The sequence below is a fragment of the Somniosus microcephalus genome, chromosome 3 (assembly GCF_052327205.1).
Source record: "Somniosus microcephalus isolate GS21.2 chromosome 3, FLI_Smic_1.0, whole genome shotgun sequence".
Classification (NCBI taxonomy): Eukaryota; Metazoa; Chordata; class Chondrichthyes; order Squaliformes; family Somniosidae; genus Somniosus; species Somniosus microcephalus.
The window spans coordinates 207,406,228-207,429,866 of record NC_140989.1 but is presented as its reverse complement, the minus strand read 5'-3'; the positions used below and the strand labels follow the sequence as shown (position 1 = coordinate 207,429,866).

Below are 23,639 nucleotides of genomic sequence, written 5' to 3'. Positions count from 1 at the left end.
GAGTGTGAAGGAGAGAGAGAGTGAAGGAGAGAGTGCGTGGAAGGAGAGAGAGTGTGAAGGAAGAGAGTGTGTGAAGGAGAGAGAGAGGGAAGGATTGAGAGTGCGTGAAGGAGAGAGAGTGTGAAGGAGAGAGAGTGGTGAAGGAGAGAGAGAGTGAAGGAAGAGAGTGTGAAGGAGAGTGTGAAGGAGAGAGAGTGTGAAGGAGAGAGTGTGAAGGAGAGAGAGAGTGAAGGAGAGAGAGAGTGAAGGAGAGAGGAGTGTGAAGGAGAGAGAGTGTGAAGGAGAGAGTGATGTGAAGGGAGAGAGGGAAGGAGAGAGAGTGTGAAGGAGAGAGAGTGTGAAGGAGAGAGAGTGTGAAGGAGAGAGAGTGTGAAGGGGAGAGAGTGTGAAGGAGAGTGAGTGTGAAGGAGAGAGAGTGTGAAGGAGAGAAGTGGTGAAGGAGGAGAGAGTGTGAAGGAGAGAAGGTGTGAAGGAGAGAGAGTGTGAAGGAGAGAGAGTGTGAAGGAGAGAGAGTGTGAAGGAGAGAGAGTGAAGGAGAGAGAGCGTGAAGGAGAGAGAGAGTGAAGGAGAGAGAGTGTGAAGGAGAGAGAAGTGTGAAGGAGAGAAAGTGTGAAGGAGAGAGAGTGTGAAGGAGAGAGAGTGTGAAGGAGAGAGAGTGTGAAGGACGAGAGAGTGTGAAGGAGAGAGAGTGTGAAGGAGAGAGAGAGTGAAGGAGAGAGAGTGTGAAGGAGAGAGACTGTGAAGGAGAGAGAGTGTGAAGGAGAGAGAGTGTGAAGGAGAGAGAGAGTGAAGGAGAGAGAGTGTGAAGGAGAGAGAGAGTGAAGGAGAGAGAGTGTGAAGGAGAGAGAGTGTGAAGGAGAGAGTGTGTGAAGGAGAGAGAGTGTGAAGGAGAGAGAGTGTGAAGGAGAGAGTGTGTGAAGGAGAGAGTGTGTGAAGGAGAGAGAGTGTGAAGGAGAGAGAGAGTGAAGGAGAGAGAGTGTGAAGGAGAGAGAGTGTGAAGGAGAGAGAGAGTGAAGGGAGAGAGTGTGAAGGAGAGAGAGAGTGAAGGAGAGAGAGAGTGAAGGAGAGAGAGTGTGAAGGAGAGAGTGTGTGAAGGAGAGAGTGTGTGAAGGAGAGAGAGTGTGAAGGAGAGAGAGTGTGAAGGAGAGAGAGTGTGAAGGAGAGAGAGTGTGAAGGAGAGAGAGTTTGAAGGAGAGTGAGTGTGAAGGAGAGAGAGTGTGAAGGAGAGAGAGTGTGAAGGAGAGAAAGTGTGAAGGAGAGAGAGTGTGAAGGAGAGAAAGTGTGTGAAGGAGAGAGAGTGTGAAGGAGAGAGAGTAGTGAAGGAGAGAGAGTGTGAAGGAGAGAGTGTGTGAAGGAGAGAGAGTGTGAAGGAGAGAGAGTGTGAAGGAGAGAGTGTGTGAAGGAGAGAGAGTGTGAAGGAGAGAGAGAGTGAAGGAGAGAGAGTGTGAAGGAGAGAGAGTGTGAAGGAGAGAGAGTGTGAAGGAGAGAGTGTGAAGGAGAGAGAGAGTGAAGGAGAGAGAGAGTGAAGAGAGAGAGTGTGAAGGAGAGAGTGTGTGAAGGAGAGAGTGTGTGAAGGAGAGAGAGTGTGAAGGAGAGAGTGTGAAGGAGAGAGAGTGTGAAGGAGAGAGAGTGTGAAGGAGAGAGAGTTGAAGGAGAGTGAGTGTGAAGGAGAGAGAGTGTGAAGGAGAGAGAGTGTGAAGGAGAGAAGTGTGAAGGAGAGAGAGTGTGAAGGAGAGAGAGTGTGTGAAGGAGAGAGAGTGTGAAGGAGAGAGAGTGTGAAGGAGAGAGTGTGAAGGAGAGAGAGAGTGAAGGAGAGAGAGTGTGAAGGAGAGAGATGTGAAGGAGACAGAGTGTGAAGGAGAGAGAGTGTGAAGGAGAGAGAGTGTGAAGGAGAGAGAGTGTGAAGGAGAGAGAGTGATGGAGAGAGAGGTGAAGGAGAGAGAGAGTGAAGGAGAGAGAGAGTGAAGGAGAGAGAGTGTGAAGGAGAGAGAGTGAAGGAGAGAGAGTGTGAAGGAGAGAGTGTGTGAAGGAGAGAGAGTGTGAAGGAGAGAAGAGTGTGAAGGAGAGAGTGTGAAGGAGAGAGAGTGTGAAGGAGAGAGAGTGTGAAGGAGAGAGAGTGTGAAGGAGAGAGAGTGTGAAGGAGAGAGAGTGTGAAGGAGAGAGAGTGTGAAGGAGAGAGTGTGAAGGAGAGAGAGTGTGAAGGAGAGAGAGTGTGAAGGAGAGAGAGTGAAGGAGAGAGAGAGTGAAGGAGAGAGAGAGTGTGATGAGAGAGAGTGTGTGAAGGATGAGAGTGTGAAGGAGAGAGAGTGTGAAGGCAGAGAGAGTGTGAAGGAGAGAGAGTGTGAAGGAGAGAGAGTGTGAAGGAGAGAGAGTGTGAAGGAGAGAGAGAGTGAAGGAGAGAGAGTGTGAAGGAGAGAGAGTGTGAAGGAGAGTGTGAAGGAGAGAGAGAGTGAAGGAGAGAGAGAGTGAAGGAGAGAGAGTGAAGGAGAGAGAGTGTGAAGGAGAGAGAGTGTGAAGGAGAGAGTGTGAAGGAGAGAGAGTGTGAAGGAGAGAGAGTGTGAAGAGAGAGAGAGTGAAGAAGAGAGAGAGTGAAGGAGAGAGAGTGTGAAGGAGAGAGTGTGTGAAGGAGAGAGTGTGAAGGAGAGGGAGAGTGAAGGAGAGAGAGAGTGAAGGAGAGAGAGTGTGAAGGAGAGAGAGTGTGAAGGAGAGAAGTGTGAGGAGAGAGGTGTGAAGGAGAGAGAGTGTGAAGGAGAGAGAGAGTGAAGGAGAGAGAGTGTGAAGGAGAGAGAGTGTGAAGGAGAGTGTGTGAAGGAGAGAGAGTGTGAAGGAGAGAGAGTGAAGGAGAGGGTGAAGGAGAGAGAGGTGAGGAGAGAGAGGTGAAGGAGAGAGAGTGTGAAGGAGAGAGGGTGTGAAGGAGAGAGAGTGTGAAGGAGAGAGAGTGTGAAGGAGAGAGAGAGTGAAGGAGAGAGTGTGTGAAGGAGAAAGTGTGAGGAGAGAGAGTGTGAAGGAGAGAGAGTGTGAAGGAGAGAGAGTGTGAAGGAGAGAGAGTGTGATGGAGAGAGAGTGTGAAGGAGAGAGTGTGAAGGAGAGAGTGTGAAGGAGAGAGAGTGTGAAGGAGAGAGAGTGTGAGGAGAGAGAGTGTGAAGGAGAGAGTGTGTGAAGGAGAAAGTGTGAAGGAGAGAGAGTGTGAAGGAGAGAGCGTGTGAAGGAGAGAGAGTGTGAAGGAGAGAGTGTGTGAAGGAGAAGTGTGAAGGAGAGAGAGTGTGAAGGAGAGAGAGTGTGAAGGAGAGAGAGTGTGAAGGAGAGAGAGAGTGAAGGAGAGAGAGGGTGAAGGAGAGAGAGGGTGAAGGAGAGAGTGTGTGAAGGAGAGAGAGTGTGAAGGAGAGAGAGTGGTGAAGGAGAGAGAGTGTGAAGGTGAGAGAGAGTGAAGGAGAGAGAGAGTGAAGGAGAGAGAGTGTGAAGGAGAGAGAGTGTGAAGGAGAGAGAGTGTGAAGGAGAGAGTGTGTGAAGGAGAGAGAGTGTGAAGGAGAAGAGAGTGTGAAGAGAGAGAGTGTGAAGGAGAGAGAGGGTGAAGGAGAGAGAGAGTGAAGGAGAGAGAGAGTGTGAAGGAGAGAGTGTGTGAAGGAGAGAGTGTGTGAAGGATGAGAGAGCGTGAAGGAGAGAGAGTGTGAAGGATGAGAGAGTGTGAAGGAGAGTGTGTGAAGGAGAGAGAGTGTGAAGGAGAGAAAGTGTGAAGGAGAGAGTGTGAAGGAGAGAGAGTGTGAAGGAGAGAGAGTGTGAAGGAGAGAGAGTGTGAAGGAGAGAGAGTGTGAAGGAGAGAGTGTGTGAAGGAGAGAGAGTGTGAAGGAGAGAGAGTGTGAAGGAGAGAGAGTGTGAAGGAGAGAGTATGAAGGAGAGAGAGTGTGAAGGAGAGAGTGTGAAGGAGAGAGTGTGAAGGAGAGAGGTGTGAAGGTGAGAGAGTGTGAAGGAGAGCAGAGTGTGAAGGAGAGAGTGTGAAGGAGAGTGAGTGAGAGTGAAGGAGAGAGAGGGTGAAGGAGAGAGAGGAGTGAAGGAGAGAGAGGGTGAAGGAGAGAGAGGGTGAAGGAGAGAGAGGGTGAAGGAGAGAGAGTGTGAAGGAGAGAGTGTGTGAAGGAGAGAGAGAGTGTGAAGGAGAGAGAGTGTGAAGGAGAGAGAGTGTGAAGGAGAGAGAGTGTGAAGGAGAGAGAGTGTGAAGGAGAGAGTGTGTGAAGGAGAGAGTGTGTGAAGGAGAAGAGTGTGAAGGAGAGAGAGTGTGAAGGAGAGAGTGTGGAAGGAGAGAGAGTGTGAAGGAGAGAGTGTGTGAAGGAGAAAGTGTGAAGGAGAGAGAGTGTGAAGGAGAAGAGTGAGGAGAGAGTGTGAGGAGAGAGAGTGTGAAGGAGAGAGAGAGTGAAGGAGAGAGAGGGTGAAGGAGAGAGAGAGGTGAAGGAGAGAGTGTGTGAAGGAGAGAGAGTGTGAAGGAGAGAGAGTGTGAAGGAGAGAGAGAGTGAAGGAGAGAGAGAGTGAAGGAGGAGAGAGAGTGTGAAGGAGAGAGAGTGTGAAGGAGAGAGAGTGTGAAGGAGAGAGAGTGTGAAGGAGAGAGAGTGTGAAGGAGAGAGTGTGTGAAGGAGAGAGTGTGTGAAGGAGAGAGAGTGTGAAGGAGGAGAGAGTGTGAAGGAGAGAGAGTGTGAAGGAGAGAGAGTGTGAAGGAGAGAGAGGGTGAAGGAGAGAGTGTGAAGGAGAGAGAGAGTGAAGGGAGAGAGTGTGTGAAGGAGAGAGTGTGTGAAGGAGAGAGAGAGTGAAGGAGAGAGAGTGTGAAGGAGAGAGAGTGTGAAGGAAAGAGTGTGAAGGAGAGAGAGTGTGAAGGAGAGAAGAGTGTGAAGGAGAGGTGTGAAGGAGAGAGAGTGTGAAGGAGAGAGAGTGTGAAGGAGAGAGAGTGTGAAGGAGAGAGAGTGTGAAGGAGAGAGAGTGTGAAGGAGAGAGAGTGTGAAGGAGAGAGTGTGAAGGAGAGAGTATGAAGGAGAGAGAGAGTGTGAAGGAGAGAGAGTGTGAAGGAGAGAGAGTGTGAAGTGAGAGAGTGTGAAGGAGAGAGAGTGTGAAGGAGAGAGAGAAGTGAAGGAGAGAGAGGGTGAAGGAGAGAGAGGGTGAAGGAGAGAAGAGGGTGAAGGAGAGAGAGTGTGAAGGAGAGAGAGGGTGAAGGAGAGAGAGTGTGAAGGATGAGAGTGTGTGAAGGAGAGAGAGTGTGAAGGAGAGAGAGTGTGAAGGAGAGAGAGAGTGAAGGAGAGAGTGTGTGAAGGAGAAAGTGTGATGGAGAGAGAGTGTGAAGGATAGAGTGTGAAGGAGAGAGAGTGTGAAGGAGAGAGAGTGTGAAGGAGAGAGAGTGTGAAGGAGAGAGAGTGTGAAGGAGAGAGAGTGTGAAGGAGAGAGAGTGTGAAGGAGAGAGAGTGTGAAGGAGAGAGAGTGTGAAGGAGAGAGAGTGTGAAGGAGAGAGTGTGTGATGGAGAAGTGTGAAGGAGAGAGAGGTGTGAAGGAGAGAGAGTGTGAAGGAGAGAGAGTGTGAAGGAGAGAGAGAGTGAAGGAGAGAGAGGGTGAAGGAGAGAGAGGGTGAAGGAGAGAGAGTGTGAAGGAGAGAGAGTGTGAAGGAGAGAGAGAGTGAAGGAGAGAGAGTGTGAAGGAGAGAGAGTGTGAAGGAGAGAGAGGGTGAAGGAGAGAGAGGGTGAAGGAGAGAGAGGGTGAAGGAGAGAGAGTGTGAAGGAGAGAGAGTGTGAAGGAGAGAGTGTGAAGAGAGAGTGTGAAGGAGAGAGTGTGAAGGAGAGAGTGTGAAGGAGAGAGTGTGAAGAGAGGGAGCGTGAAGGAGAGAGAGTGTGAAGGAGAGAGTGTGAAGGAGAGAGAGTGTGAAGGAGAGAGAGTGTGAAGGAGAGAGAGTGTGAAGGAGAGTGTGTGAAGGAGAGTGTGTGAAGGAGAGTGTGTGAAGGGGAGAGTGTGAAGGAGAGTGTGTGAAGGAGAGAGTGTGAAGGGGAGAGTGTGAAGGGGAGAATGTGAAGGGGAGAATGTGAAGGGGAGAGTGTGAAGGGGAGAGTGTGAAGTGGAGAGAGTGTGAAGTGGAGACAGTGTGAAGGAGAGACAGGGTGAAGGAGAGACAGGGTGAAGGAGAGACAGGGTGAAGGAGAGACAGGGTGAAGGAGAGAGAGTGTGAAGGAGAGAATGTGAAGGACCGAGAGTGTGAAAAAGAGAATGTGAAGGAGAGAGAGTGAAGTGTGAAGGAGAGAGAGTGTTAATGAGGGAGTTTGAGCGACAGAGAGTGTGAAGGAGAGAGAGTGTGAAGGTGAAAGAATGTGATGGAGGGAGTATGAAAGAGATAGTGTGATTGAGAGAGAGTGTGAAGGACAGAGATTGTGAAGGAGCGAGGGTGTGAAGGAGAGAGAGTATGAAGGAGAGTGAGTGTGAAGGAGGGAGAGTGTGAAGGAGAGAATGTGTGAAGGAGAGTGTGTGACGGAGAGTGAATGAAGTATGAAGGAGAGTAGGTGAAGGTGGGAGTGCATGACGGAGCGAGTGTGAAGGAGAGAGAGAGTGTGAAGTAGAGAGTGTGAAGTAGAGAGTGTGAAGTAGAGAGTGTGAAGTAGAGAGTGTGAAGTAGAGAGTGTGAAGTAGAGAGTGTGAAGTAGAGAGTGTGAAGTACAGAGTGTGAAGGAGAGCGTGGGAAGGAGAGAGCGTGGGAAGGAGAGAGCGTGGGAAGGAGAGAGCGTGGGAAGGAGAGAGCGTGGGAAGGAGAGAGCGTGGGAAGGAGAGAACGTGGGAAGGAGAGAGTGTGTGTTGGTGAGAGAGTGTGAAGAAGCGTGTGTGAAGGAGGAAGATTATATAGGAGAGAGAGTTTGAAGTTGAGCGTGTGACTAGAGTGAGTGTGAAGGAGAGAGAGTGAAGGTTGAGAGAGTTTGCAGGAGAGAGAGTATGGAGGAGAGAGTGTGAATGAGGGAGAGTGTGAAGTAGAGAGTGTGATGCAGAGTGTGAAGGAGACAGTGTGAAGGAGCGAGTGAGTGAAGGAGAGAATGTGAAGGACAGAGAGTGTGAAGTGTGAAGAAGGGAATGTGAAGTGTGATGGAGAGTGTGTGAGGAAGAGATAGAATGTGGTCTGAAGGAGGAAGAGAGTGAGAAACAAATAATAAAGGACCTCATTTTTCTCCAGGCTGCTCTCCTCCAGCATCTTGTCCCCCTGCTCCTGGAAGGTGATGATGATCAATGCCACGAAGATATTGACGAAGAAGAAGGGGAAGACAACAAAATATACAACATAGAAGATGGACATTTCCATTCTGTTCCCCGGGATGGGTCCTTGGTCTGCCTCTGTCACATCCACTGAATGCTGCAGGACCCTGTTACAACACAGAGTTCAACATGTTAATATCTCACCCAAAGTGATACTGCACACCCCACTCATAGACCAGGTCTCAAATTCCATTCTCTCCTTGGGGAGACGGTGACTGCAGTTCATGGACAGCTGTATGAGGGAGGGGGTCAATATCAGCCGGGTTCCCCCTGTTCACTATCCCTGAACCCAGTGGTGTAAATCTGTAGGGAGATATCTGTACATTGGCTGGTGTCTCTCAGACCCTCTCTCTCAGTGTGTGATCTGTATACTGACTTCTGTCTCTCAGTCCCTCTCCCTCGAGGAGATATCTGTACAATAACTCATATCTCACAGACCCTCTCCTTCAGTGAGATATCTGTACACTGACTAGTGTCTCTAAGTCTCTCTCTTCAGGCAGCTATCTGTACACTGGTGTCTTTCAGTCTCTCTCTTCAGGGAGATATATGTGCACTGACTGGTGTCTCAGTCCCTCACTCAGGGAGATATCTCTACACTGCATATCTCTCAGGTCCACTCTCAAGGAGATAACTTTTCACTGACTGGTGTCTCTCACTCCCTCTCTCTCAACGTGGTATCTATACATTAACTGGGGTCTCTCAGTCCCGCTCTCAGGTACTTACCTGTACACTCACTGGTATATCTCAGTCCCTCTCTCAGGGAGATATCTGTACACTGACTGGTGTCTCTCAGCCCCATTTCAGGGAGATATCTGTACACTGACTGGGGTCTCAGTCCCTCTCCCTGAATGGGGTATCTGTACACTGACTGGCGTCTGTCAGTCCCTCTCTCAAGGATATATCTGTACACTGACTGGTGTCTCTCGGCCCCCTCTCTCAAGGAGATATCGGTATAATGACTGTTGTCTCTCAGTTCATCTCTCCCTCTGAGATATATCTATACATTGACTGGGGTCTCTCAGTCCCTCTCTCAGGGACGTATCTGTACACTCACTGGTGTATCTCAGTCCCTGCTCTCAAGGAGATATCTGTATGCTGACTGGTGTCTCTCAGCCCCCTCTCTCAAGGAGATATCTGTACAATGACTATTGTCTCTCACTTCATCTCTCCCTCTGAGAGATATCTATACATTGACTGGGGTCTCTCAGTCCTTCTCCCACAGCGAGAAATCTGTACACTGACTGAGGTCTTTCAGCCCCCTCTCTGAAGGAGATATCTGTACACTGACAGTTATCTCTCAGTTACCCTCTCCCTCAGAGAGATATCTGTACACTGACTGATGTCTCTCAGTGCCTCTCACTCAGCAAGATATTTTTATAATGACTGGTGTCGCTCAGTCACTCTCCCTCATGGAGATATCTGTACACTGATTGGTGTCGCTCACTCACTCTCTCAGGGAGATATCTGTACACTGACTCAGTCCCTCTCCCTGAATGGGATATCTGTACACTGACTGATGCCTTTCAGTCCCCTCTCTCAAGGAGATATCTGAACATTGACTGGTGTCACACAACCCCTCTCCCTCAGGCAGATATCGGTATACTGACTGGTGTCGCTAAGTCCCTCTCTCTCTCAGAGCTATCTGTACACCGACTGGAGTCTCTCAGTTACTTTCTCTTAGGTAGATCTTCTTCTCTTCTCTTCTTAGGCAGCCCCTCGGAACCGAGGATTACTTGCTCCCACACTAAAAATGAGTTCTCAGGTGACTGATGAGTCCAATGCAGGACCTACATTCTCTTTCACAGGTGGAGCAGACGGTGGTTGAAGGGGAGGGTGGATGGGGTGCTTGGGTTGACGTGCACTCCTTCCGCTGTTTGCGCTTGGCTACCACTTGCTCCCGGCAAAGAGACTCGAGGTGTTCGGCATCTTGCCGGATGCTTCTCCTCCACTTTGAGCGGTCTTGGGCCAGGGATTCCCACGTGTCGGAGGGGATGTTGCATTTTTTCAAAGAGGCTTTGAGGGTGTCCTTGAAGTGTTTCCATTGCCCACCTGGGGCTCTCCTGCTGTGTCGGAGCTTGTTTTGGGATTCTTGTATCGAGCATGTGGACAATGCCATCCATCGGAGCTGGTCGAGCGTGGTCAAAGCTTCGATGCTGGAGATGTTGGCCTGAATGAGAACACTGACGTTGGTGCGCCTAACCTGCCAATGGATTTGCAGGATCTTGCGGAGGCAGCATTGGTGGTATCTCTCCAGTGCTTTGAGGTGCCTGCTGTACATGGTCCATATCTCTGAAGCATACAGGAGGGCGGGAATCACTACTGCTCTGTAAACCATGAGCTTGGTGCCAGGTTTGAGGTCCTGGTCTTCAAACACTCTCTTCCTCAGGCGACCGAAGGCTGCACTGGCACACTGAAGGCGGTGTTGGACTTCATCATCGACGTCTGCCCTTCTTGACAGTAAGCTCGCGAGGTATGGAAAATGGTCCATCTTGTCCAAGGCCTCGTCGTGGATTTTGATAATCGGGGGGCAGTACTGTGTGGCGGGGGCAGGTTGGTAGAGGACCTTTGTCTTACGGATGTTTAGTGTAAGGCACATGTGAAGGTGTTGACGATGGTTTGGAGTTCAGCCTCCGAGTGAGCACAGATGCAATCATCGTCTGCATAATGTAATTCGATGACAGAGGATGTGAACACTTTGGATCTGGACTGGAGGCGACGGAGGTTGAACAGTTTCCCGGTTGTTCTGTAGATTAGCTCCACTCCAATGGGGAGCTTACTCAGGGTGAGATGGAGCATTGCAGCAAGGAAGATTGAGAAGAGCATAGGTGCGATTACACAGCCTTGCTTGACCCCAGTCCGCATGTGAATTGAGTCTGTGGTGAATTCTTTGATTAGAATCACGGCTTGCATGTCATCGTGAAGCAGGCGGAGGATGGTGACAAACTTTTGAGGGCAGCCGAATTTGAGGATGGCCATCCATAATCCCTCACAGTTGACTTTGTCGAAGGCTATTGTGAGATCAAAGAAGGCCATGTACAGCAGTTGGTGCTGTTCCCTGCATTTCTCTTGTATTTGACAGGTGGTGAAGGTTATGTCCATTGTACCCTTTAGTGGGCAGAATCCACATTGCGACTCTGGGAGGAGATCTTCAGCCACTGGGAGAAGGCGATTGAGGAGGATTTTTGTGATGACTTTTCCTGTGGCAGACAGCAGGGAAACTCCTCTGTAATTACCGCAATCAGACTTGTCACCTTTCTTGAAGATGGTCACTATTACGGCATCTCTGAGATCCCCTGGCATGCTCTCCTCCTTCCAAATAAGAGAAATTAGTTCATGTATTCGCGCCAATAGTGATCTGCCATGTTTTAGCGCCTCGGCGGGGATTCCATCTGCTCCTGAGGCATTGTTGTTCTTCAGTTGCTGTTTGACCTTTCCTACCTCATGCTGGGCTGGGGTTGTGCTGAGGTGGTGGCTGGTAGCATGCTGCGGGATGGAGTTGAGGACACTCACGTTGAAGACAGAGTCTCGGTTAAGGAGATCTTCGAAGTGCTCCTTCCAGCGGGCACTGACTGCTTCTCTGTCCTTGATGAATACCTCTCCGTTCTTGGCCCACAGTGGGGTAGGACCTTGGGTGCTTGGGCCATAGCTGGTCTTAACTGCGCGAAAGAATCCACGCACGTCGTGGTTGTCGGCTAGCTGCTGGATCTCCTGCACGTTCTCCACCCACCATCTACTCTTTAGGTCGCGTGTTTTTGTTTGAATCTCAGCCTTCATTCATCTGTAGAGCTGCTTTCTTGCTCTTGAGTTGTGTTGCTGTTTCCAGATCAAGAATGCCTTGCGCTTGCAGTTTATTAGCTCCTGGATCTCCTGGTCATTCTCATCGAACCAGTCTTGGTGTTTCCTGGTCAAGTGACAGAGCATCTCTTCACAGGTGCTGATTATGGAGGCCTTGAGTGCAGAACAGGTGTCGTGGACACTCTGTGTCTCTGAATCACTGGGAGTCATCAGGTTAGTTGTGAGGCACAGGCTGAATAGGGCTTTCTTTGAGTGCTTCAGCGTTGATTTTCCTGCGGCATTGTTTCTATTGCTGCCGCTGTTTTGGGGTTACATTGATGGAGATGACAGAGCAGATTAGGCATTGGTCTGTCCAACAGTCGTCAGCTCCTGTCATGGCGCGGGTGATGCAGACATCCTTGTGGTCCCCTCGCTCAGATGATGACGTAGTCCAGCAGATGCCAGTGCTTGGAGCGAGGGTGTTACCATGAAGCCTTGTACTTGTTCCTCTGATGGAACAAGTTGTTGGTTGTGACAAGGCCATGTTCTAAGCATTTCGTCAGGAGGAGGGTACCATTGGAGTTGCCTTTCCCTACCCCCTCTCTGCCGATCACACCTCTCCAGAGGTCAGTGTCCTTTCCAACTCTGGCGTTAAAGTTGCCAAGGAGGATCAGCTTGTCGCCCATTGAGACTCGGAACAGGGTTTGTTCGAGGCTGGAGTAGAATTCCTCTTTGGTCTCGTCTGTGGCTTCGAGTGTTGGGGTGCACGACTGATGACCATAGTGCACTGGTTCCAGGTTAGGATGAGCGGAAGACTCATGAAGTGTTCGTTGATTCCGCGTCTATCAAATGCCCAACTAGCTCATTTTTTATGGCGAAGCCTACCCCATGGAGGGAGCGTTTTTCTTCAGGTTTGCCTTTCAGGAAGAAGGTGTAACCACTGCCTTGCTCCTTGAGCTGGCCTTCCACTGCCCACTGAGTCTCACTTAGGGTGGCAATGTCTATGTCAAAAAGTCTGAGCTCCTGGGCAACGATAGCAGTACAGCCTTCCGGTCTGTCTCTGTTGTGGTTGTCCATGAGGGTCCTGATGTTCCAGGTCCTGAACTTCATTTTAAAGAGTGGAAGATGCCTGTGCGTGAATTCTTTTATCGTGGGGTGGCCGTTGCACATCAGCTACCACACGGGCTTGACAGAGCAAGGTCTTGGTCCAATGGCAAGAGGGTCAAAGACGATTGGAGACCAGGCTCTGCTACATCGGCCTAGCACATGCACACAAACATACTCCTAATGTCCATCTCAGGGAGATATCTGTACACTGAATGGGATCTCTCAGTCCCTCTCCCTCAGGGAGATATCAACATAGCAACATAGGAACAGGAGTAGGCTATTCAGAATCTTCCCCCGTTCAATTAGATCATGGCTGTTCTGTACATCAACTTCATCGACCTGCCTTTGCTCCCGATCCCTTGATACCCTTACCTAACAAAAGATCTGAGCATTGAAAGATCCAATTGACACCCAGAATCACAATTTTTGGGGGGAAAGTGTTCCAGATTTCCACTACACTTTGTGTGAAGAAGTGCTTCGTGACATCAGCCCTGAACAGCCTGGCTCTAATTTCAAGATTACGCCCCCTTGTTCTGCCCACCCCCACCAGAGGAACTCATTCTTCTCTACCTACAATATCAACTCTCAGAATACGGGGTAGGACATTTAGAACTGAGATGAGGAGAAATTTCTTCACTCAGGGTGTGGTGAACCTGTGGAATTCTCTACCACAGAAGGCTGTGGAGGCCAAGTCTCTGAATAAATTTAAGGAGGAGATAGATTTCTAGACACAAAAGGCATCAAGGGGTATGGGGAGAGAGTGGGAATAAGGTATTGAGATAGAGGATCAGCCATGATCATATTGAATGGTGGAGCAGGCTCGAATGGCTACTCCTGCTCCTATTTCTCTATGTTCTATGTTTATAAATGCTTCAATCATCCTAAACAACTCAACTAGATCACCCCTTAATCATCTATACCTGAGGGAATACAAGCCTCCATTATGCAGCATGCCCTCACTGCTTAGCTTTTTCATGCTTTCTAAAGTAGTCTAGGAAGCCAGCCAGTAGTTCAAATCAGCTGACAAGAAAGGTTCCCTTCCGATGCTTTTTAATGTGCCAATGATGGTAGTTATCTTGCATACTGGTCAGCAGTTACTTACTGCGGCCAGCCCTCTCCAGTAGAGACGGTGAACAGGGTCAGCAGGGCCCAGATGACGTTATCATAGTGAAAGTCGTAACGTTTCCACTCTCGATCAACAACTTTATTCTCTGACTCATATACCACATACTGGCCTCTGAAAGGGGTTAGAAAAAAAGTCCCATTAAGTGACAGACATACACGAACACGCAAACACACACATACACACACGCATGTCCACAAATGTACATGCACACACAATCAGGTGTGCACACATGCACACACACACACACACACATACACACGCAGACAGCCACACATGCACACACAGACACATGTGCACACACACATGCACACATTGCCACACACGCACATGCACACATACACACACATGCAAGCACACGCACACACATAAACACACACATACACACACACATTTACATACACACACACACATGCACACACACACAGGCATGCACACATACACACACATGTATGTAGTGTATGTGCCTTTAAGGGGAGAACAACTTTTTACAGCTCCTGTATACTGTAGTACCGGCAGTGACCACACCTGTATATAACCCTGAGTAGGGATCTGTACTGTTTAGTTTTAGAGCAACCCTCATCCAGTAAACACCTGTTGATTGTTCCTCTGCAGTCTCTGTCGATTATTTGAAGGACACACTACCTAAAGATTCACGGATTCAACAATGTACACACACACACAAAGGCAAGACAAGTTTGTAATCTCTGGATTACTCCCGGTGTCACGTACTAGTGAGTATAGGAATAGGAGGATAGAGCAGATGAATGCGTGGCGAAAGAGTTGGTGCAGGGGGGAGGGCTTTAGTTTCCTGGATCACTGGGCCTGCTTCTGGGGAAGGTGGGACTTGTACAAGTTGGACGGGTTGCACCTGAACCAGAACGGGACAAATATCCTTACGGGGAGGTTTGCTAGCACTGTTCGGGGGGGTTTAAACCAACTTGGCAGGGGGATGGGATACAGAGTGGAGCTATAATAGGGGGTGATGTACAGCCAAATATAGAGGAAAAAATAAGTCAGACTGGAAGGCAGAGCAAATATGTAACGGCACAAGGGAGTAGGGCAAGGCTAAATGGCATTTATTTTAATGCAAGGAGTCTTACAAATAAGGTGGATGAACTGAAGTCGTTTATGAACACATGGGAGTATGATATTGTTGCTATCACGGAGACATGGTTGAGGGAGGGGCAAGACTGGCAGCTCAATATTCCGGGGTATAGAATTTTCATGCGAGACAGAGGAGGGGGTAAAAGAGGAAGGGGTGTCGCAATATTAATTAAGGAGACAATTACTGCTGTAAGGAGGGATGATATATTAACAGGTTCCTCTAATGAGGCCATATGGGTTGAACTTAAAAACAAAAAGGGGCTAGCACTTTGCTGGGAGTGTACTATAGGTCCCCAAATAGCCAGGGGGAGATAGAGGAACAGGTATGTAGGCAAATCTCAGAGAAGTGTGCAAATAATAGGGTAATTATAGTGGGGGATTTCAACTTCCCCAATATTAACTGGGATAGTCAGAGTGTGAAAGGCTTAGAGGGTGCAGAATTCTTAAAGTGCATCCAGGAGAGCTTTTTGAGCCAGCATGTATAAAGTCCTACAAGAGAGGGGGCGGTACTAGACCTAATTCTAGGGAATGTGGCCGGGCAAGTGGTAGAAGTGTTGGTAGGTGAGCATTTTGGTGACAGTGACCATAATTCGGTGAGATTTAAGGTAGTCACGGAAAAGGACAAGGATGGACCGGTAATAAAAGGTGCCAAATTGGGGGAAGGCCGATTTTAATATGATAAGGCAGGATCTGGCCAATGTGGACTGGGATCAGCTACTTGAAGGAAAATCCACATCGGAGCAATGGGAGTCTTTCAGAAAGGAAATTGAGAGAGTACAATGGCAACATGTTCCCGTAAAGGTCAAGGGTGGGACCAACAAGCCCAGGGAACCTTGGCTGTCAAGGGATATACGAGAATGGATTAGGAAAAAAAGTGGGGCTTTTGGCAGATACAGAGTGTAGTGTATGTGCCTTTAAGTCAGAACTACTTTTACAGCTCCTGTATACTGTAGTACCGGCAGTGACCACACCTGTATATAAGCTTTGCGCATGCCTCTGTACCCCCAGTCTTGAGGCTACCCTCCTCCAGTAAAGACCTGTACAGCATCCATGTGATTATTGAATAATAGCATATCCTCTGAATCACGGATCCAACAGTGGCGACGAGTGTCGATTCGAATCTACCTGCAACATAAAAAAAAGTCGAGGCCAGGAACACGGGCGTCGACCACGAGCAACCGCCCAGCCGTCAGGCAGAGATTGAACTTCGCAGGGGAGGCTGTGGAGAGCCGGGCTTGGTTCCCCAGCCACGACGATCAGCAAGACACCGACGACAGGTCCAGCGCAGACCCTTCCCGAGCAGCGGCGGCTGGAGCCGACCGACGGCAGAGAGAAAGCCGAGCAGCGTCGACGGGGTAAGACAGAGGGTGAAGAGCGCAAGGTGCAGCCGGGGGTTGAACACCGAGCGGCGTCGAGAAAAAGAAAACAAACCGGAGAGAGGGTAAAGAAACAGCCGGGTTCTAGACTGAGCGGCGTCAAAAAATAAAAAAAGAACGCGCAGAGCACAGCCAGGGCTCACGGGCTGAACAGGGTCCGCAGGGCGAAGGAAGGGGAGCGCGGGAGATGCCATTGAGCCGCGGAGAAGAAGGGGAAGCGCGGGAGCCGCCATTTTTGACAGTTAACTCACACCCAAGGATGCCGAAGAGTGGCAGTATCTCTACGTTCGACAATGAAGTCGAAGATTGGGCGACATATGTGGAACGTATTGAGGTGTACTGCAGGGCGAATGAAGTGCCAGATGCTAATAAAGCACTGGTTCTGTTAAATTCCATGGGTGCAAAAACTTATGGGTTACTGCGAAATCTAATAACCCCAGAGAAGCCGGTGAACAAGAAATTTGAAAGCATAGTAGAAATCCTACAGGACCACTTAAACCCCACACCGCTGCTGATAGCAGAACGATTTAAGTTCCATAAAAGGAACCAACACAAAGACGAAAGCAATGCTGAGTACCTAACGGAAGCTATCGAAACACTGCCAGTTTGGAGCGGGACTAGCAGATACGTTAAGGGACAAGTTTGTGTGTGGGCTACAAAGTGAAGGAACCCCAGAAACGGCTTCTATCAGAAAAGGATCTTACGCTGGACAAAGCTTTCAGTATGGCAGTATCACACGAAGCAGCCGCAAGGGGCGCTGCAGAGATACAACGGAGACCGCAAGAATATGGCACCAATGAAATGTCCTATGGAACAGGGAAGTGCTATCGCTGCGGCAGAACAACACATGACCAGAAAGATTGTTGGTTCAAGGACCAAGTGTGCAGACAGTGTGGGAAAGCAGGACACATAGCAAGATTCTGCAGGTCTGGGAAGAAAACCAACAGTAAGAAATCTCCACAGGAGAAGTACAAAAAGGTACACCAGGTGATGGACAGTGGTTCAGACGAACAGAAAAGTGACACAGACTCTGGAAGCAAGGAGCTGGGTTGTCTGAAACTACATAAGGTAACTGAAATGGAGGATCACCAGACTATCTGGGTTACACTCAAGATAGACGGAGTCCAAGTGAAAATGGAATTGGACACAGGATCAGCTCTAACAGTCATAAATCAAAGAGACTACAAGCGGCTATTTTCACACATACCCTTGAAAGCTACAGAGATTGTCTTGAAGACGTATACGGGGCAAAAAGTCTACCCCAAAGGAAAAATAAGGGTGAAAGTGACATATAAAGGCCAGGAAATACCTAAAATGGATATATATGTATTGCCAGATGGAGGACCACCACTGCTAGGACGTGAATGGATCCGGAAGATACAATTAGATTGGCATTCCATACAGGCACTGAAGGTTGAGGCCATAAAGGATGACGACATCACACCTGGACGACTGTCAAAAATGCTAACTGACGCAAAAGAAGTGTTCCAGGAGGGACTAGGAACACTAAAAGGAATAACAGCAATGATTAAAATAGAGGAAAATGCGAGCCCAAAGTTTCTGAAGGCCAGACCAGTGCCTTATGCGATCAGACCAGCTGTTGAAGCAGAGCTGGAAGGGTTGGAACGTTCAGGAGTACTGTCCAAAGTGGACTGGAGTGAGTGGGCTACACCCATCGTTCCTGTAATGAAGAGGTCGTTGAGTGATACGCCTGGGGAACCAAAGGTGGTCCGCATCTGTGGGGATTTTAAGGTGACAGTGAACCCAGTCCTTCACACGGTACAATATCCGCTTCCACGAATTGAGGATATTTTCGCCTCGCTATCTGGAGGTAAACGCTTCACCAAAATTGATCTAGCCCAGGCGTACTTGCAAATGGAGGTAGAAGAAGCTTCGAAACAAAACCTTACGATTAACACTCATAAAGGTCTCTATCAATACAACCGGCTGGTGTTTGGAGTAGCCTCGGCTCCGGCTATCTGGCAAAGGGCGATGGATCAGGTCCTGCAAGGGATTCCAGGGACCCAGTATTATTTGGACGACATCTTGGTCACGGGCGAAAATGACGGTGATCACCTCGCCAACTTGGAGAAGGTGCTCACCAGATTAAAGGAGTATGGGCTACGAGCTAATCGCCACAAGTGCGAATTTTTCCAGAAACAGATCTTGTATTGTGGCCACGTCATCGATGAAGAGGGGTTACATAAGTCCCCTGACAAGATTGAGGCAGTAGTCAAGGCTCCAGCACCGGAAAATGTGCACAACTGAGGTCGTTCCTCGGGCTGGTAAACTACTACCACAAGTTCTTACCTAATTTGTCTACGGTATTACACCCGCTGAACACCCTACTGCAAACAGGGGTACCATGGAAGTGGGATGACGAACGTAGACGAGCTTTCCAGAAGTGTAAAGAATTGATCACATCAAAAGAGGTGTTGGCCCATTTCAACCCAGCACTACCAATTCGTTTGGCATGTGATGCATCACCCTATGGTATTGGAGCGGTGCTGTCGCACAAATTCCCAGATGGGTTGGAGAGGCCTTTGCGTCTCGGTCACGAACCTCAGCCGAGTGCAACTACGCCCAGATTGACAGGGAGGCCCTCAGCCTAGTATGGGGAGTAAAAAAATTCAACCACTATCTGCATGGGCAGAAGTTCACCTTGCTGACTGACCACCAGCCACTTGTCTCCATCTTTAATCCTAAGAAGGGCGTTCCAGTGATGACTGCACAGCGGTTACAAAGATGGTCCCTGTTTCTAGGGGCGAATCAATATGAAATAGAATATAAAGGCACGAAACAGCATGGGAACACTGATGGGCTATCGCGCCTGCCACTGCCTACTGTGGAGGAAGCACCAGCAGTGGACCCTATCGAGATATTTTATTCGTCAATAATTGAACGATTGCCAGTAACGAACGCGGATATAGAGAAGGAGACCCGCAATGATCTGACGCTGTCTCGGGTATATGAATTGACGGCGAGGGGATGGCCAACCCATGGCGACTCACTGTTGCCAGCATTCTCATCCAGAAGAGAACAGCTGTCAGTATGCCAGGGGACAGTGATGTGTGGATCCAGAGTGGTGATTCCACCCAAGTTAAGGGAGAGAGTGCTAAATGAGCTACATGAAGGTCATCTGGGGGGAGTGAAAATGAAAAGCCTTGCTAGGGCTTAGGTGTGGTGGCCGGGAATCGATCAACAAATCGAAAACCTAACTAAGAGCTGCTTAGGATGCCAGAAGGTCCAAAATGCACCACCACATGCCCCTCTACACCCATGGGAGTGGCCCTCCTCTCCATGGCAACAGGTGCATATTGATTTCGCTGGTCCATTCATGGACTCAATGTTCTTAATAGCAGTGGATGCTCATTCAAAGTGGCCTGAGGTGATAAAAATGTCTTCAACCACTACAGAGAAAACGATTGCAGTCCTACGGACCATATTTGCCAGAAACGGTTTGCCAGAGCAGATTTGCTCTGATAATGGACCACAGTTTGTGTCTGACGAGTTCCAAAAATTTATGAGAAGGAATGGGGTAAGGCATTACACATCCGCCCCGTATCATCCAGCCACAAATGGATTGGCTGAGAGGTTCGTACAAACCTTTAAGAAGGCGATAAAGGCCATGTGCGACAATGAAATTCCACTACAGCATAAGATGGACAATTTCTTATTAGCCTACCGAAACGCGACACATGCAGTTACCAACCAGACCCCGGCCATGATGTTCTTTAACCGAAGGTTGAGATCTCGTCTGGATTTGCTCAGACCAAATGTGCGAAGAAATGTTGAGGACAAACAATTCCAGCACATCAATGAGAAGCCGACAAGGAGCTTCAATGTAGGGCAACCAGTCTTGGCCCATGACTATCGAACAGAGAAATGGCAACCCGGAACGATATGTACAAGGCAGGGGCCATTAATGTACACAGTGGATGTCGGGGAGAACATTGTGAGACGCCACGTCGATCAGATCTTAGCATCACAGGAACGCGTCAACCCCATGTCTCGAGTACCTGGGGATGAACCCGACATACCGGTAGCATCTACCTCAGACCCAGTAGCAGTGGAACCCGATGAACTACCCGATGAAAAGGGGTCAGAATCGCCTCTGCACCAAGAACAAGAACCTCCGGAAAGGCGCTATCCCGAAAGGGTCAGGAAGCCGCCCCAAGACTGAATCTATAAATGGACTTTTGTTGTTTAATGTACATGTTGAAATGTTAATTGTTATTTGAATATTAGGGGTACTACTAATCTAAAAGGGGAGGAATTGTAGTGTATGTGCCTTTAAGTCAGAACTACTTTTACAGCTCCTGTATACTGTAGTACCGGCAGTGACCACACCTGTATATAAGCTTTGCGCATGCCTCTGTACCCCCAATCTTGAGACTACCCTCCTCCAGTAAAGACCTGTTTATTGTTAATGTACAGCATCGTGTGATTATTGAATAACAGCATATCCTCTGAATCACAGATCCAACACAGAGGACTAAAGACAGAGGAAGCCCTAGAGGAGTATAAAAAGTGCAGGGTGATATTTAAAAAGAAATTAGGAGAGCGAGGCGGGGCCATGAAATAACACTGGCGAGCAAAATAAAGGAAAATCCTAAAGGTGTTTTATAAGTATATTAAGGGCAAGAGGATAACTAGGGAAAGAGTAGGGCCCATTAGGGACCAAAGTGGCAAACTGTGCGTAGAGCCAGAGGATGTAGCTGGGGTTTTAAATGAATTTTTTGCATCTGTGTTCACTATGGAGAAAGACGATGTGGACACAGAAATCGGGCAGGGGGACTGTGATATACTTGAACATATTAGCATCGAGATGGAGGAGGTACTAGCGGTTTTAGCAGGCTTAAAAGTGGATAAATCCTCAGGCTCGGACGAGATGTATCCCAGGCTACTATGTGAGGCAAAGGAGGAGATTGCAGGGGCTCTGACACAAATTTTCAGAACCTCTCTGGCCACAGGGGATGTGCCAGAGGACTGGAGAACAGCTAACGTAGTACCATTATTCAAGAAGGGTAGTAGGGATAAACCAGGGAATTACAGGCCAGTGAGCCTAACATCAGTGGTAGGGAAATTATTGGAAAAAATTCTGAGGGACAGAATTGGTCTCCACTTGGAGAGGCAGGGATTAATTAGGGATAGCCAGCATGGCTTTGTCAAGGGAAGATCATGTCTGACCAATTTGATTGAATTTTTCGAGGGGGTGACTGGATGTGTGGATGAGGGTAGTGCAGTGGATGTGGTTTACATGGATTTCAGTAAGGCTTTTGATAAAATCCCGCATAGGAGACTGGTCAGGAAGGTAAGAGCCCATGGGATCCAGGGTGCCTTGGCACATTGGATCCAAAACTGGCTTAGTGGCAGAAGGCCGAGGGTGATGGTGGAAGGTTGTTTTTGTAACTGGAAGCCTGTGTCCAGTGGGGTACCGCAGGGATCGGTGCTGGGTCCCTTGCTGTTTGTGGTCTACATTAATGATTTGGATGTGAATGTAAAAGGTATGATCAGTAAGTTCGCAGATGACACGAAAATTGCTGGGGTGGTCAATAGCGAGGTGGGAAGCCTCAGGCTACAGGACGATATAGATGGGTTGGTCAGATGGGCGGAACAGTGTCAAATGGAATTTAACCCTGAAAAGTGTGAGGTGATGCATTTTGAATGGACTAACAAGGCAAGGGAATACACAATGAATGGTAAGACCCTAGGAAAGACAGAGGATCAGAGGGACCTTGGTCTGCATGTACATAGATCCCTGAAGGCAGCACAACAGGTGGATAAGGTGGTTAAAAAGGCATATGGGATACTTGCCTTCATTAGCCGAGGCATAGAATATTAGAGCTGGGAGGTTATGATGGAGCTGTACAAAACGCTGGTAAGGCCACAGCTGGAGTACTGTGTGCAGTTCTGGTCGCCACACTATAGGAAGGATGTGATTGCTTTGGAGAGGGTGCAGAGGAGATTTACCAGGATGTTACCTGGGCTGGAGCGCTTCAGCTATGAAGAAAGACTGGACAGGCTGGGGCTGTTTTCCTTGGAGCAGAGAAGGCTGAGGGGGGACCTGATTGAGGTATACAAAATTATGAGGGGCATAGATAGGGTGGATAGAAAGGAACACGGTGGCATAGTGGTTAGCACTGTTGCCTCACAGCGCCAGGGACCTGGGTTCGAATCCGGTCTCGGGTGACTGTCTGTGTGGAGTTTGCACATTCTCCCCGTGTTTGCGTGGATTTCCTCCGGGTGCTCCGGTTCCTCCCACAGTCCAAAGATGTGCGGGTTAGGTTGATTAGCTATGATAAATTGACCCTTAGTGTTAGGGGGATTAAATACGTGGGGTTACGGGGATAGGGTGGGATATGTGTTGGTGTAGGGGTTACGAGGATCGGGTGGGATATGTGTCGGTGCAGGCTCGATGGGCCGAAATGGCCTCTATCTGCACTGTGGGGTTTCTGTGTGATTTCTGTGATAGAGGGGTCAATAACAAGGGGGCATAGATTCAAGGTAAGGGGCAGGAGGTTTAGAGGGGATTTGAGGAAAAACTTTTTCACCCAGAGGGTGGTTGGAATCTGGAACTCACTGCCTGAAAGGGTGGTAGAAGCAGGAACCCTCACAACATTCAAGAAGCATTTGGATGAGCACTTGAAATGCCACAGCATACAAGGCTACGGACCAAATGCTGGAAAATGGGATTAGACTGGACAGGGATGGATGGCCAGCGCAGATGCGATGGGCCGAAGGGCCTCTTTCTGTGCTGTATAGCTCTATGACTCTATGACACACACACACACATGCGCACACACATGCGCACACACATGCGCACACACACACACACATGAATACACACACACAAACAAACACGCACACATGCACATACACTGTAGCAGGGTGATTTAGAGATGGTACGCCAGCCATAGGATGATGAGGGCTCTGGTCCCCGAGTAAGGGTACAGCCATTTTAAGAACCTCCGCTTTAAAGATAATTGCAACTGGAGTGGAAGCACGTGGAGTGGGAGGAGCCTTTCCCCTGCCAGGTGAGCATCAGGGGAAGTAGGGGTTGAGAGAGGCTGGGAGTTGAAGAGCTAAAAGATGTATTATGTGATCTTGCTTTGTGTTTTGTGCATTAAAAGAAGGTATTTGGATCTTGGATTGATCAAGGACTACTGTTTGTAAAAGAAAGAAGGATCCATGATGGTAGGACCCTCTAACACATGCACAGACATGCATACAGACAAACCCATTGACATGCAAACAGATACATACACACACACACACACACACACACACACACACACACACACACACACACACACGTGCATGCAAACAGACACACACACAGACACACTAATATGCCCGCATGCATACACAGGCACACATACACATACAAACACTCGCACAAGCACACACATGATCTCAGGATGTCCCAAAGCGCTTTACAGCCAGTGAAGTTCTTTTGAAGTATAGATGCTTTTGTAATGTAGAAAACTACACAGTTCACTGTGACTACATGTAGTACTCTGGGAGTGTGTGTAGGACAGTGTGGCCAGATGTAGTACTCTTGGGAGTGTGTGTAGGGCAGTGAGACCAATGTAGCACCCTGGGAGTGTATGTGGTGCAGTGTGACCAGATGTAGTACTCTGGGAGAGTGTGTGGTGCAGTGTGACCAGATGTAGTACGCTGGGAGTGTGTGTAGGGCAGTGTGTCCAGATGTAGTTCTCTGGGAGTGTGTGTAGGGCAGTGTGACCAGATGTAGTACTCTGGGAGTGTGTGTAGGGCAGTGTGTCCAGATGTAGTAATCTTGGGAGTGTGTGTAGGGCAGTGTGGCCAGATGTAGTAATCTTGGGAGTGTGTGTAGGGCAGTGCGGCCAGATGTAGTACTCTGGGAGTGTGTG

At 48.9% G+C, this 23,639-nt stretch overlaps 1 protein-coding gene across 1 annotated transcript in view; it reads right to left on the bottom strand.

Moving 5' to 3' along the window:
* Positions 1-23,639, bottom strand: part of LOC147121682 (putative voltage-dependent R-type calcium channel subunit alpha-1E) — a 1,254,166-nt gene that overhangs the window by 327,505 nt on the left and 903,022 nt on the right. The window contains exons 27-28 of the mRNA XM_085977984.1: positions 13,241-13,375; positions 7,163-7,364 (exon numbers count right to left, since the gene is read on the bottom strand). Of these exons, the coding sequence (XP_085834110.1) occupies positions 7,163-7,364; positions 13,241-13,375 (337 nt within the window). The remainder of the gene's footprint in view (positions 1-7,162; positions 7,365-13,240; positions 13,376-23,639) is intronic.